The following is a 13,653-nucleotide window of genomic DNA, read 5'->3' on the forward strand; positions in this document are numbered from 1 at the left end:
ACACACAAAACACTGTAAAAGGTATCTAAAGAAAGTACCTGATCGATCATAAGGGGATGTTCTGTAGCCTTTTAGCAGGTAGAAAGGAGTGAAGAGAAAGAGGGGTGAAATACATGATGTTGATAGAGCCTTCCTCAAGACCCTGCAGGGCTTTAACACCGACAGATCAGGTCAACTCCAACTCACCCAGCTTGGCCCCTTTCTTCAGTAGGGTCACCACTACAGCAGTGTTCCTACAGCCCACAGCCCTCTCCAGAGGCCTCACCCCACTGTGGTCCACATGCTCCACCACCGCACCCTTCTCCACCAGGTACTGAACCTGTGATTGTAGAGGACCCCACAAAACAAACAGCATTTTAAAAGGATTCAAACAAGGCTAAAGGTGCTGGAGGGAATTGTGTAAATTCAGTACTGTGTTTAAAAACAAATCTACAATCTAGGCCAGTTTTAGACGATCTAGGCCAGTTGCAGCGAAATCAGAATTATGTCTGTGGATCTATTTTTTTCTCCAGTTTGCAGTATTAGAAGGAACCCCACCATCTCTGCATCACCGTTGAAAGCTGCCAGGTCGAGAGGGGTACGCCCGTTCCTGTCAGGGTGGTCTATCTCTGCCCCCATCTCCACTAGGTGCTGCACCACGCCCTTCTGACCCTTCAGACATGCCCAGCTCAGAGCTGTCTGGCCCTCCTTATCCACGGAGGCTAAAGACGCACCTGGAACCAGATCAGAAATAACAAGCTCACTCCACTGCAACTGAGACTGACATACACTCAGTGGCCAGTTTAGTAGGTACATCTAATACTGGGTCAGACCTTCCTTTCCCTACCGAACCGCCTGAATTCTTCGGGGTATAGAACCGCTGCTCAATTGGTATTAAGGGACCTAACGTGTGCCCGGAAAACATTCCCCACACCACTACACCACCGTCACAAGCCTGTACCGTTGACACCAGGCAGGATGGGGCCATGGACTCATGTTTCTTACACCAAATCCTTACTCTGCATGACTCAACAGGAATCGGGATTATTTGCCTGTTTGTGGCCGGTTTGTTAGCTTGCACGATTCTTGCCATTCTCGTTCAACCTCCCATCAACGAGTTGTTTTCACCCACTGGACTGCTGCTGACGTGATGTTTTTTGTTTGTTGCACCATTCTCGGTGAACCCTAGACACCGTCGCGCGTGAAAATCCCAGGAATCCGTCCGTTTCTGAGATACTGGAACCGACACGCCTGGCATCGACGATCATACTACACTCAAAGTCACTTAGGTCACGAGTTTTGCTCATTCTAACGCTCAAACAGTAACTGAATGCCTTGATGCCTGTCTCCCTGCTTCATATAGCAAGCCACGGCCACCTGACTCACTGTCTGTAGGAGCGAACCATTTTTGTGAACGGGGTGTACCTAATAATAAAAGTCTATACTGTATATCTCAGAGCTACAAAATAAAAAAATCAAATAACACTATCCCCCTTAGTGCACTGAGAATTGACATGTACCATGATGTGACCCTGACCCGTGACCGCTTACCCTTTGTCAGCAGGAAGTCCGCAGTGCTGAGGTGGCCCTCGCTGGCTGCCACCATCAGCAAGCTGCGGCCCTGCTTATCGATGGTGTTAATGTCCATACCGCGCTGCAGAAACAGCTCTGCTACCTGAGAGGGGGAGAGGGGGGGGGGGGGGGAGGGAGACAGTGAGACAGTGAGAGCAAGAGAGAGACCGAGAGAGATTGAGAGCAAGAGAGAGCGCGAGAGAGCGAGAGCATGAGTGATTGGACAGCCATCAGTGCTGTAAAGCAAGAAAATCTGAATGATTCTCACCTGGGGGTGTCCATGTCTGATGCAGCTGAAGAGTGGGACCACCCCCCTCCGGTTGGGCTGCTCTGCCCCCGCACCCCTCTCCAGCAGGAAAACGCACGTCTCTGTCCTGCCCCTGCCTGCAGCCGCACTCAGAGCTGAGAGAGAGACCCCCAAAACAGTGGTCAACTACCTACCTCACCACTGTGCTCTGAATTAAAGTAATCTTTTGTTTCCGTGTTATTGATTGTTTGGAGACAGTTACAATGTACTTCACTCTAGTAGTACTGCAGTTGTAGCACTACTGCTCAACAATTCAAGGACACACAGCAAGATTAGAGAGAGTAACACCTGAATGAGAGTAAAATATTGGCACCGCAAAGGCAATGTGAGCTACAGTACACTGTGAACAGACAACGTCACAACCCCGAGTATGACTTTCAAAGACTATTTTAGAGCAGGCCCATATCTCCCTATGCTCTCTAGAGAGGCAGGCTCTTCGCTGAGGCTGTTAAAACTCTTACAGCTGGCCTGGCAGAGAGAGAGAGAGCGAGAGACAGATTTGTTGGGTATTGGCCACAGCTTGCCCAAACCAGCCATCTAGTCCTGGGTATGGAGCATCCATCCAGACAGTATATACCTCCCAAAAGGCACCCTATTCCCTAATTAGTTCACAACTTTTGACTGGGGCCCATAGTGCCAAAAGTAGTCAAAAGTAGTGCACTATATAGGGAATAGGGTGTCATTTGGGACACGTGCAGACCAGGGAAGCTGCGGTCACAGGAAGGCCAAGAAGATCATCAAGGACCTGAGCCAAGGCCTGTTCACCCCACCACCATCTGGAGTGAGCCAAGGCCTGTTCACCCCACCACCATCTAGAAGGCAGAGAAAGTACACGTGCGTCAAATCTGGGACTGATAAACAGCTACTATCTCCAGGCCATCAGACTGTTAAACAGTCACTACTACCCTGCCCTGAACCTTAGTGACTGTTACTGTACTGTCGGAACTAGAAGCACAAGCATTTCGCTACACTCACAGTAACATCTGCTAACCATGTGTATGTGACAAATAAAATTAGATTTGATTTGTTACTAGCCGGCTAGCACCCATTACTCTACCCTGCACCGTAGAGACTGTTACTAGCCGGCTAGCACCCATTACTCTACCCTGCACCGTAGAGACTGTTACTAGCCGGCTAGCACCCATTACTCTACCCTGCACCTTAGAGACTGTTACTAGCCGGCTAGCACCCATTACTCTACCCTGCACCGTAGAGACTGTTACTAGCCAGCTAGCACCCATTACTCTACCCTGCACCGTAGAGACTGTTACTAGCCGGCTAGCACCCATTACTCTACCATGCACCTTAGAGACTGTTACTAGCCAGCTAGCACCCATTACTCTACCCTGCACCGTAGAGACTGTTACTAGCCGGCTAGCACCCATTACTCTACCCTGCACCGTAGAGACTGTTACTAGCCGGCTAGCACCCATTACTCTACCCTGCACCGTAGAGACTGTTACTAGCCGGCTAGCACCCATTACTCTACCCTGCACCTTAGAGACTGTTACTAGCCAGCTAGCACCCATTACTCTACCCTGCACCTTAGAGACTGTTACTAGCCGGCTAGCACCCATTACTCTACCCTGCACCTTAGAGACTGTTACTAGTCGGCTAGCACCCATTACTCTACCCTGCACCGTAGAGACTGTTACTAGCTGGCTAGCACCCATTACTCTACCCTGCACCGTAGAGACTGTTACTAGCTGGCTAGCACCCATTACTCTACCCTGCACCGTAGAGACTGTTACTAGCTGGCTAGCACCCATTACTCTACCCTGCACCGTAGAGACTGTTACTAGCTGGCTAGCACCCATTACTCTACCCTGCACCGTAGAGACTGTTACTAGCTGGCTAGCACCCATTACTCTACCCTGCACCGTAGAGACTGTTACTAGCTGGCTAGCACCCATTACTCTACCCTGCACCGTAGAGACTGTTACTAGCTGGCTAGCACCCATTACTCTACCCTGCACCGTAGAGACTGTTACTAGCTGGCTAGCACCCATTACTCTACCCTGCACCGTAGAGACTGTTACTAGCTGGCTAGCACCCATTACTCTACCCTGCACCGTAGAGACTGTTACTAGCTGGCTAGCACCCATTACTCTACCCTGCACCGTAGAGACTGTTACTAGCTGGCTAGCACCCATTACTCTACCCTGCACCTTAGAGACCTCTACACTATGTACAGAGTTATTGAACACTGGTCACGTTAATAATGTTTACATACTGTTTTACCCACTTTATATGTATATACTGTATTCTAGTCAAGGCTCATCCTGTATAACTACTCCAGTACACACCTTTTCTATTCATATACTGTCTATACACACTATCATATACATATATATTTAGAATCTGGACTCTGACATTGCTTGTCCTGATATCTCTTAATTCCTTTATTTGGATTTGTGTATATTGTTTTGTATTGTTAGGTATTACTGCACTGTTTGAGTTAAAAACACAAGCATTTCACTGTGTACTTAATATGTGTACGCAACCAATGAAATTGTATTTTCTTTTCTTTGATGCAGCCTCCTGCTTCACCTTGGCTAGGATGATGAAATACTCACAGGAGAGGTGACATCACCCATCTGGTTCTGGAAGCCAGTGGGGAGGGAATGATGACATGATTGACATCTGTGGGCGCAGTGTAGGGTACGCCCTCCCCATCTGTCCCACCGATGGTTCCACATGAGCACATACTCAATTACAAATCACCTCACTCATTTCATTTCCGTTATCTAATTTCCCTTCACGCCAGAGCAAAAAAAGTTGAGATAACAAAAAACTTTCATAATAAAATGAAAATGGTGGCTGTGATTAATACATTTAGGAATACTTTGTCTTGTGACTCAACACTTCTCAATCTAAGATAAGGCAGACGTGCATCACTGACTCATAAATCAATACGCAATTGCGGATTCATGCCTGAACAGCTGTGCTTCTGTTGTCAATGTCAAATATCTGAGGAGAGTTAGAAGAAACGTGGAGGAGTCTGTTACCCTGGCTGACATGCAGACCACATGCACAGTGAGAGGAGAGCTGTCAGTTGCTTTTACCAGACATGAGAGGCCTCGTGCCATCAGCCTAGCTCAGCTGGTTTGGCCAGATTGCTCCAACCAACAGCTGTGTGGTAGAGTCAGTGATGTCACAATAGGTGTGGCCAGAGTCATATATTTAGAAATATGTCTCTGGGTGTGGTCTTCTGTCTGTTTTCGAGTAAGCTGGGTGTGATATGTAAATATCCTGTTGCAGTAAGGTATTAATAGGCAAGGCTCCATAGCTCAGTGGTTAGAGCACTAAACCAGGGGTCGCGAGTTCAATTCTCGCTGGGGCCTTGATTGTGGGATCAAATATTTTGATTCAAAAGGGAGTTTCTCATATTGAAAATATTATTTTTAAATGGGGCCAGTGAGTTGAATGGGGCGAATTAGTTGAATGGCTCCTACAGCTAGTTCACCAACAAGATTAAAAACATGATCCATTGATGCTGTCCAGTTCTATCAACTACTTCCCCACAGCAATAAATACTACTTCTGACAACTCTCACATATGTCACTGACCTTGTGTAGACGACAGACACACACAGCTGCTACAGCTACGATAGTTATTTATCTGTTCCATGTTATTTCATTCACGTACAGTAAACCTTTGGCGTCTCACCCGCAGAGGAGGTAGACAATTGTCCTCCCTCCAGGGAGAATAACTTAATTCTTCTCCACTAATGAGAAGCCACCAGGCACGGGAAGACATTTGCATAGAGAGAGGACAATTTCACAGGGAAAAGTATTCAAGGATTCATTTCACCGAATAGATTAGAAGAGCTGAAGGGAAAATCATTTGGTGTACAGCAGAGTATCAAGACTCTACCATGGGAGGATTTGTAAAAACCAATATTTATAAAAATAAAACAATGCTAGACTGAATGGTAAACGCAAACAATAAAACAAACGAAGGCCATTAAAATCGGTACTATTGTTTATTTTATCGCCCAGTCAGGTCTCTGTAATCAACATAAATACATGATTTCCTTCAATAGCCCTATTTAGCAGTCTATATTTGCATTAGCCAGGTTATTTTCATTCAGGATTGGCTTACAAATGTTGGTACCGGCAGCCAGCATTTGTATGTATGCTTCCAATTGGCAGTGGTTGAGCGCTGTCTATCCCCCAGCCCATGTATTTACTGAGAGCAGAGAAACACCTATGATTGTATTAGAGTATAAGGGATATAAGAGCCCAGACAGGTTTGCTGAACATCCTTTTAGAAGATGGAGGTAACACCATCTGATATCTACACCAGCTTCATCGTAACAGGATCATACATCCAATGTTACCAGATCTTTTTCTTTTTAACATTTTACAGATGCTCTTATCCAGAGAAACTTGCAGGAGCAATTAAGGTTTTAGTGCCTTGCTCAAGGGCAGATTTTGCACTTTGTCCGCGCAGGGATTCAAACCAGCGACCTTTCTCTCTTAACCGCTAGGCTACCTGCAAAATATGCAATATATGATCCATTTCAAACTATTACTACCACCAGCGCCGCTTAAAGTCCGTCAGTGTAACCTGCCATCTTAAGTATGGTTGGTTGAAAGTAGCTCAAGTACTGTACACTCTTCAAGCCTCTCTTCCCCAGTGAGCTCACCTACATCTCTGAGTCCAGAACAAACACACAGGCTCAATATCACTTCGCTTGCATCCTACGCTACAGCAAACATTAAACGTACAGTGGGCAAGTGGAGACCACCTGAGAGGCTCACTGGGAAGTGAATGACAACAAATGATCTCTGCTTGGTAGAAACGAATGCCAACCACCTTTCGAGAGGCAGCAAAAACAAGCAACAGAAAACAGAAAAAAACCATTATTATACAGACAAAGGGAAAGTGCACTGTACCCGTCTCTCCCCAAAGCGTGTCGGGAGCGTCTATCTGCACAGCCAAATCGTCATCTTTCAGCTCCAGTAAGCTCTTCGCAACCTGACAATGAGACCATATTAAACATGATAACTATTATAAGCAATACACAAATGTTGAATCTGAAGAGAGCGCACGGTGTGTGTGTTCGTCAGTGTGTGCATGCAGTAGCCTACGTGAGTGTGTCCCATGCTGCAGGCGGCCGTCAGGGCCTGTTGTAAGGCCTGGCCCTTCGCACTGCTCTTCACACCATGCTGCTGTTGGCCCTCCGGGGCCTCTGTGGGGCCCCAGTCCTGGTTCAGCAGGTAGTGGATGATGTCTGGGTGGCCCCTCAGCCCAGCATGGACCAGGGCACACTGACCACTCTTATCAACATGGCCCACCTAGAGGGAGAAACACAGATCAATCAATCAATGAATCCAATGTTTTTACACAGCCCTTGGAACACCAACAGTTGTCACAACCGTATTTACAGTAACCTAGCCTAAACACCAAAGAGCAAACAGAAGCAGATAGTTATGATGCATGACTATAAATTCTAAGTTATGAAACGGTAAAGCTTTGCAACAACCCACAGCAGATCAACTTCCAACTTGATTGACATTTTGGTGGAATTGTCAACAAGGTGAGATAGCGGCATGGGACTAACAACTGACCACTGACCTTGGCTCCCTTCTTACAGAGCAGGCTGGCCAGTCCTGTGTGTCCTGCTGCGGCGGCTAGACAGAGGGGGGTCATGCCGCTGTCCGAGGCTCCGTCTACGGGCGCTCCCAGCTCCAGCAGCAGGGACACCATTTCAAGGTGACCCAGGTGGGCGTGCACACCCAGCACAGGGGAACGACCAAGCACCTCTGAACGCCCGCTCACACTCGCCCCGCCCAGCATCAGCAGACGACTCACCTGTAGGTACAATTGTTTTTTAAAGTTGTGCGTATGTGTATATGCGTGCATGTGAGTCTCTCACCTTGATGTTGGGTGTGCAGAGGTTGGGTGTGCAGAGGTGTGTGTGTGTGTGTGTGTCTCACCTTGACGTTGGGTGTGTAGAGATTCCTGAGGGAGGCCAGGGCGGCAGAGAGGCTGTCAGTGCTACAGCTCACCCACAGAGCCTGCAGAACACTGGAGGACACACCTGTCCTCTTACTCTGACCCTGAGAGAGAGAGAGGCAGAGACAAAGAGAGAGAAACACTCTGGTTCAAAACTTCCATAGCGCACCATCGACCCCCCCCCCCCCTCAGTGTATGAGAGGAAGAGGAGAGAGGAAGAGGAGGGAAGCTACTGTACTGTCATATTTGAACTCAGATAGTCTTTGGATTAATGTCCCATTAGTAGTCCATTCAGACATACTAGCTGGTACCTTGAAGATGTGTGCTTTGAGGATATGATGTCCCAGCTCCATGGTCTGCTGCCGGTTCAGCTTGCTCTCCTGTCTGGAGAACATGAAGGCCAACAGAGCATGGCCACTCCTGGGGTCACAGAGGAAGTGGGTGCTCTCTCCGTCCGCCCTCCACACGAGCCACTCTCTAAAGGAGGGGTGGAAGAGCATGCGGGTGCCGTCCCTGCGTCTCATCTAGAGGGACACGGCACAAGATCAGACATAGGTTGTTGTCATAAATCCACAAGTTGCTGAGATAGTTACTATCACTGGGAGCCAAGAGCAACTCCCACAGAGTGAATGTCACTCAATGAAATGGTTGTATACTACTTCCTGATCTAGCTAACAACGTACGGCCGTGTCGCAATAGTCTTTCACGTGTTCTCTCCTCACCAGGACGCAGGCCAGGGTCTCCAGGCGTTGTTGGAAGTCCTCCCAGGACATCTCTCCTCTCACGCCCCCAGCGTTCAGCGCCCGGAACAGCTGTTCGTCCGTCAGCGGGTGTAACGAGGCCAGCACCACATTGAGTACGGGCAGCACCCGCTCGAAGGTTTGGTCCCCTTCGAACCCCGCATGGCACTGCAACAGGTACACCTGATGATAAAGAGGACCACAATGGAAATAAGTTGGTTGACTTGATTGTGTTTTGAATCCTGCGTGTTGTACTTCCTTCGCTGGAGCAACTCTATGGGCTGGTGTCCCAGGCACAGATTAAGTGTAGTACTGGACTAAAAAACGACTTTCAATGGAGATTCTCTATTGACCATGCTGTTCAGTCCAGGACTAGGTTTAATCTGTCTGGGAAACCAGCCCTACATGTATTTTGAAAGATTTGCCAAATAAAATGTATGAATTCCTTCACCTCAGCCAGAGAGACGGGCACTACCATGTAGTTGCCTCCCTTGAGAACCAGGTGGGCCCTCTGGAACAGGTCCAGGGTTAGTTTTAGGTAGAGGAAGGAGCCCTGGCTGCGAGAGGCCAGGTGGGTGTTGAACTTGCTGAGGAGGAGGGGGTCGGGGACGGTGCCGTTGGGCGTGGTGACGTTGGCGGCAATCTCGGGGCTGACGATGACCCGGTGTTGGATGTAGTCGCTAAGGTCCCCGCCGATCTCGCTGCTCTCTGGGAAGTCGTCCAGTGAGAGTCTGGAGAAGGGTAGGAGGGTGGTGATCTCCTGGGGAGACAGGAGACAGCGATTATATTGTCAAATTCTATATGTCGTGGATTTATGTCTGACAAAAATGGGTCTCCTGAAACCGTATATATCATATACTGCATTCTCGATCAAAGTGTAACGTAGCTTGGTTATATCTCAGAGTTGAACTTCGTCCATACGCAATACAACCATGAGCCCAGGAGCACACCGCAACTTCCCACCCAAGAGTCTGCAGTACAAAATCAATACAACACAGTACAATTCTATCCTCCAGCTCCGGCCTCAGAGCAGAGAGAACCCTTTCTTCTAGTTGTGACAGGTAACATGAAAGAGGAAAAAACACTGAATAATACAAGTGAGGATGAGAATGGTGTTGGCTCACTATGGTGGTGCTGTATGTGCCAGGACAACAGATTAGTCAGGGAGAGGATGGCACCCATCACATCTCTTCAAGCTGCTGCTTCTTCTGACTCACGGAAACATGAAATACAGTAATTGTGTAACACTGTACGCAGGCACTTCTTCTGTAGGATCTTAATTCGACCAGTATTGTCACAGCAAAATAATCTGCAGCAACAGGATTTGAACGGTTAGTCCATAATGTTGCTTGATTGGTGGTTCGGCAAAAAATGTGCTGGCCAAAGTTAGGCTACATGAAGAGTGCAATGCTATTAATGTAACCGTGTTTTACTGCGGGTTTTCAGTGAATTTATGTCAATCACAAGTCTTTTCTGCATTTCCTGTGGTGCATGAAAATTCTCAGCACTAAAAGGGGTGATCAAATTAAGATCCTACGGCTGTATATAGGGGATAGGGAGCCACGAATCCACTGACTCTCATTCTGCCAGCTTTCTCACCGATTCATATCAAATCTCTTCAGATGACAGATGCCTTCAGAAATAGTGACGTTTGAGCCAGGAGAAGAAAATTACAGCCATAAACGAATAAATCAAATGCAATACCTAAGTTATTATGAAATTATTATTGCTGTTTCATTTCCTTGCTGTGCATGCACGATTTGATTAAAGTGCGGTGATCCGATGATTTCACAGTGCCCTGGTTGCATAGCAACCTCGATGGGACCGTGCCTAAAACAGGATATTGGCAACTTCCTGTGAAAGGACCAATTGGGAGATGAGAGAGGATAGAGAGCAGGCAGGGGGATCAACGTCTAACATACCTTGCCAACACACGCACACACTGTAGTGGCGTGTGTTGTCCTCAGCACTCCTGTTACATAACGTCAGGCAGGCTCCCAGGAGCATTACGGCCCGGAGTGGTAATCCAGGACGATTATGGGAAAACTGTGTTAGGCAGCCGGAGGGATCAGTGGCCAGCCAACATGTTGGAGGAAACCACCGCCAACGGGCCCTGGTGGAGTAAGCTGACCAGCTAGACTGAGCTACTGTACCCCTGGGTCAGACCAGCAAAGCCATACCATATGAGACACACAAGGCCAGTGAACTATGGGCAAACACAGATTTACTAAGCTTCTTTTAGTTAAAGTGTAGCAGGAGAAAGTGAGCGCTGTATCAGAGACTCGAACCATAGTTTCTACGGTGCACAGACAAGACTCTAACAGACTGTACTGTACCAACAAAAGCATGGGTCCCTGGGTAGAGGCAATGCATCACTCACATACACTGGTTACGATCGTTTATCTGTGCTTTGTGACTGTCCTCTCCTCACCAGCAGACAGGTCCTGACAGTGACCAACAGTTTGAGCCAGGAGGGGAACTTGGAGACGATCTTGGTGATGAAGGAGGCCACGGTGTCTCCGTAGTCCGGCTTGTGGAACTCTGCCTCGTTCAGACCATCAACCAGGAGGATGAAGTCTTCTTCCGGGATCTTCCTTTCTACACAGGGAAACAGAGGGGTGGTGTAGAGGGAGAAACAGGGAAGATGGGAGAGGAGAGAGTGGGAGTTGGAGTAAGAGTAAGAGAGAGGAAAAGAGAGAAAGTGAGAGAGAGAGAGAGGAAAAGAGAGAAAGTGAGAGAGAGAGAGAGAGAGGAAAAGAGAGAAAGGTGAGAGAGAGAGAGCGAGAGAGAGGAAAAGAGAGAAAGGTGAGAGAGGGAGCGAGAGAGAGGAAAAGAGAGAAAGTGAGAGAGAGAGAGAACAAGTACATAAGATACGGGCAATAATTGAAGCAGGTTTAGGACGTAAATTTAAGGCACATAACTGCTGTGTCCCAAACGTATTTTGAAATACTGTACATGCCGCCGCAACTGTTTGAAGTGATATGGTTGAATTCCACAGTGCTGCATTGTCAAAATACCACCATTAATGTCAGAAAGAAAGAAAGGAGGCTGTGGTACTCAATGGAACACCAGCCGAAAAGACACAGTACCGTTTATCAGGCTCAAGGGGTAAGAGGTCGACGTGTGCAGGCTCTGGCATATCTATCCTGGGGTCCGTCCAAAATGATACCTTAGTCCCTATGTAGTGCCCTTCTTTAGACCAGCGCTGCTTCCATTCCCCTTTCCCATTTTATACTTCATGAGTAATGTCACAGAGGGACTTGCACCTCAGATGGAGGGTGAGAACACCAGTCACCTCTCCTCAGTCTCCTGACAGACCTCTCCTCCAGTCTAGCTGAGCCGTCGACGCAGCCTCTAATACAGCCCTCCCTGACTGTGTGGAGCTTATATCACTCTATACACTCTGTCACAGTCATCCACTAGTCCACATCATAAAGACGGAGGACGTGTGGTGGAGGCTACTGAACTAACAACCTATTGATCAGGCTGACTGGCTACTATATCATGAGATCTACCAGAGATGGTCTCTTACATTGATATGGCCTGTTATGTACTGCAGTGACCTTGTAAGTCCTGCCCTCTTGTTTTATCCCAGTAATGATAATACACTGGATTAAAGCACTGAGGCAGCGTTTACACAGGCAGCACAATTCTGATCTTTTGTCCAATTATTGGCAAAAGTGCTGATTTGATTGGTCCGAAGACTAATTCGTGGGAAAATATCAGAATCTGGCTGCCTGTGTATAAGCAGCCTTATAATGCTGATCATTGCTAAAATACTGATCTAAGGCTGCATGTTCCAATTATTTTTTTGACTAATTGGTCTTTTAACCAATCAGATCAGTTTTTTTTGCCAACAATTGGGCAAAAGATCAAAATTGGGCTGCCTGTGTAAATGCATATTGATTGGTATGGATACTCCCAAAGTGAAAAAGGTTGTTGTTTGAAGTTATGTTGTTTTTGAAGTTAGAATTGTGTCACGGTCTGTAGCGTTTTTAACTAGTGACCTTATTATCCCAAAATGATCTAGGAGCCCACCACGGAGTCCTAATCAACCGTTTCAGGGGGCGCATGACAATTCATCAAACTGTAGGAGGAGGGGTTGGAGGTGACGTCTAGCCGGTGAGCAGCAGCTGCAGGTGTTACACTTACAGAAGTGGATGAAGGGGGTGGGGAGGGGTTGAAGTATGGGGGAGAACATGGAGACTGCAGGAGCAAGTTAGTAGATACCCTTCCGCAGGTTGACGAGGGGCTCCAGGACTCCCCTGCGGAAGGCAGCGATGGGGTCCTGGACACAGGAGCGCAGACTGAGCATGCTCTGTATATGAGGTTCCTTTAGCAGCAGCTCCCTGTAGCCGCTGAGCTGTGGCGCTCTGGACAGCAGGGCGGCGACACTGTGCACAAACTCTGGGACCAGGCAGGTGTAGGTGTTGTCAGCCTGGCAGAAGTGGTAGGACACCACCTGGAGAGAGAGAGAGAGAGAGAGAGAGGGAGTGTGAGAAAGAGAGGCTCCCTAATTGAGCACTTCAATAACGCTCTTTCAGTGTTTTGACTGCCATGAGTGTCTTGAACTTTCCAGAGAAGTAAGTCCTCAACACACTTTGAATATCTCCATCTCACAAATCAGCATTTGATTTACTCCATTAGGCTAAAGTGACTGCGATTAGTTGCTAATTAGCAGATTGGCTAATCAAGCAGCCATGACGGATCCACTTAATGGAACGGGGAAAAAACATACCAGGGATGTTAAGAGTAAACACACTCTTCCTGAGAAACAAAAACCGACAGGACTGCGGTCTTTGGGACTCAATGGTTTTTATGAATTATTCACCATATCAGTAATTACATGAACATACAGTTAACAGAGCCATCTTGTTCATTTTGTTGAGGACGGAGAAGTATCCATACACCCAGGGGTCATCTTGAATTCAGGAACTCATCAAAAGGGACAAACAGATGACAGAAACCTTCTCCAGTCAGTCAGAAACCTTCTCCAGTCAGTCAGAAATCTTCTCCAGTCAGTCAGAAACCTTCTCCAGTTGCCTTGGAACCCAATTTGTCAAACTCAACAGTATTACTACGTGAAGCTGC

The 13,653-nt window shown here is 47.6% G+C and overlaps 1 protein-coding gene across 2 annotated transcripts in view; it reads right to left on the reverse strand.

Moving 5' to 3' along the window:
* LOC109878212 (protein TANC1) overlaps positions 1-13,653 on the reverse strand; it is a 58,357-nt gene that overhangs the window by 4,852 nt on the left and 39,852 nt on the right. Inside the window, exons 11-24 of one of the 2 annotated variants that reach the window (XM_031792445.1) lie at positions 12,793-13,024; positions 10,994-11,160; positions 9,014-9,322; positions 8,545-8,745; positions 8,134-8,346; positions 7,804-7,926; positions 7,442-7,678; positions 6,955-7,161; positions 6,760-6,841; positions 1,820-1,953; positions 1,531-1,654; positions 538-713; positions 187-319; positions 39-68 (exon numbers count right to left, since the gene is read on the reverse strand). In XM_031792445.1, coding sequence (XP_031648305.1) covers positions 39-68; positions 187-319; positions 538-713; positions 1,531-1,654; positions 1,820-1,953; positions 6,760-6,841; positions 6,955-7,161; positions 7,442-7,678; positions 7,804-7,926; positions 8,134-8,346; positions 8,545-8,745; positions 9,014-9,322; positions 10,994-11,160; positions 12,793-13,024 — 2,368 coding nt within the window. The remainder of the gene's footprint in view (positions 1-38; positions 69-186; positions 320-537; positions 714-1,530; positions 1,655-1,819; positions 1,954-6,759; positions 6,842-6,954; positions 7,162-7,441; positions 7,679-7,803; positions 7,927-8,133; positions 8,347-8,544; positions 8,746-9,013; positions 9,323-10,993; positions 11,161-12,792; positions 13,025-13,653) is intronic. The other variant, XM_031792446.1, reaches the window with a different exon arrangement.

Source organism: Oncorhynchus kisutch, linkage group LG16 (assembly GCF_002021735.2).
Source record: "Oncorhynchus kisutch isolate 150728-3 linkage group LG16, Okis_V2, whole genome shotgun sequence".
Classification (NCBI taxonomy): Eukaryota; Metazoa; Chordata; class Actinopteri; order Salmoniformes; family Salmonidae; genus Oncorhynchus; species Oncorhynchus kisutch.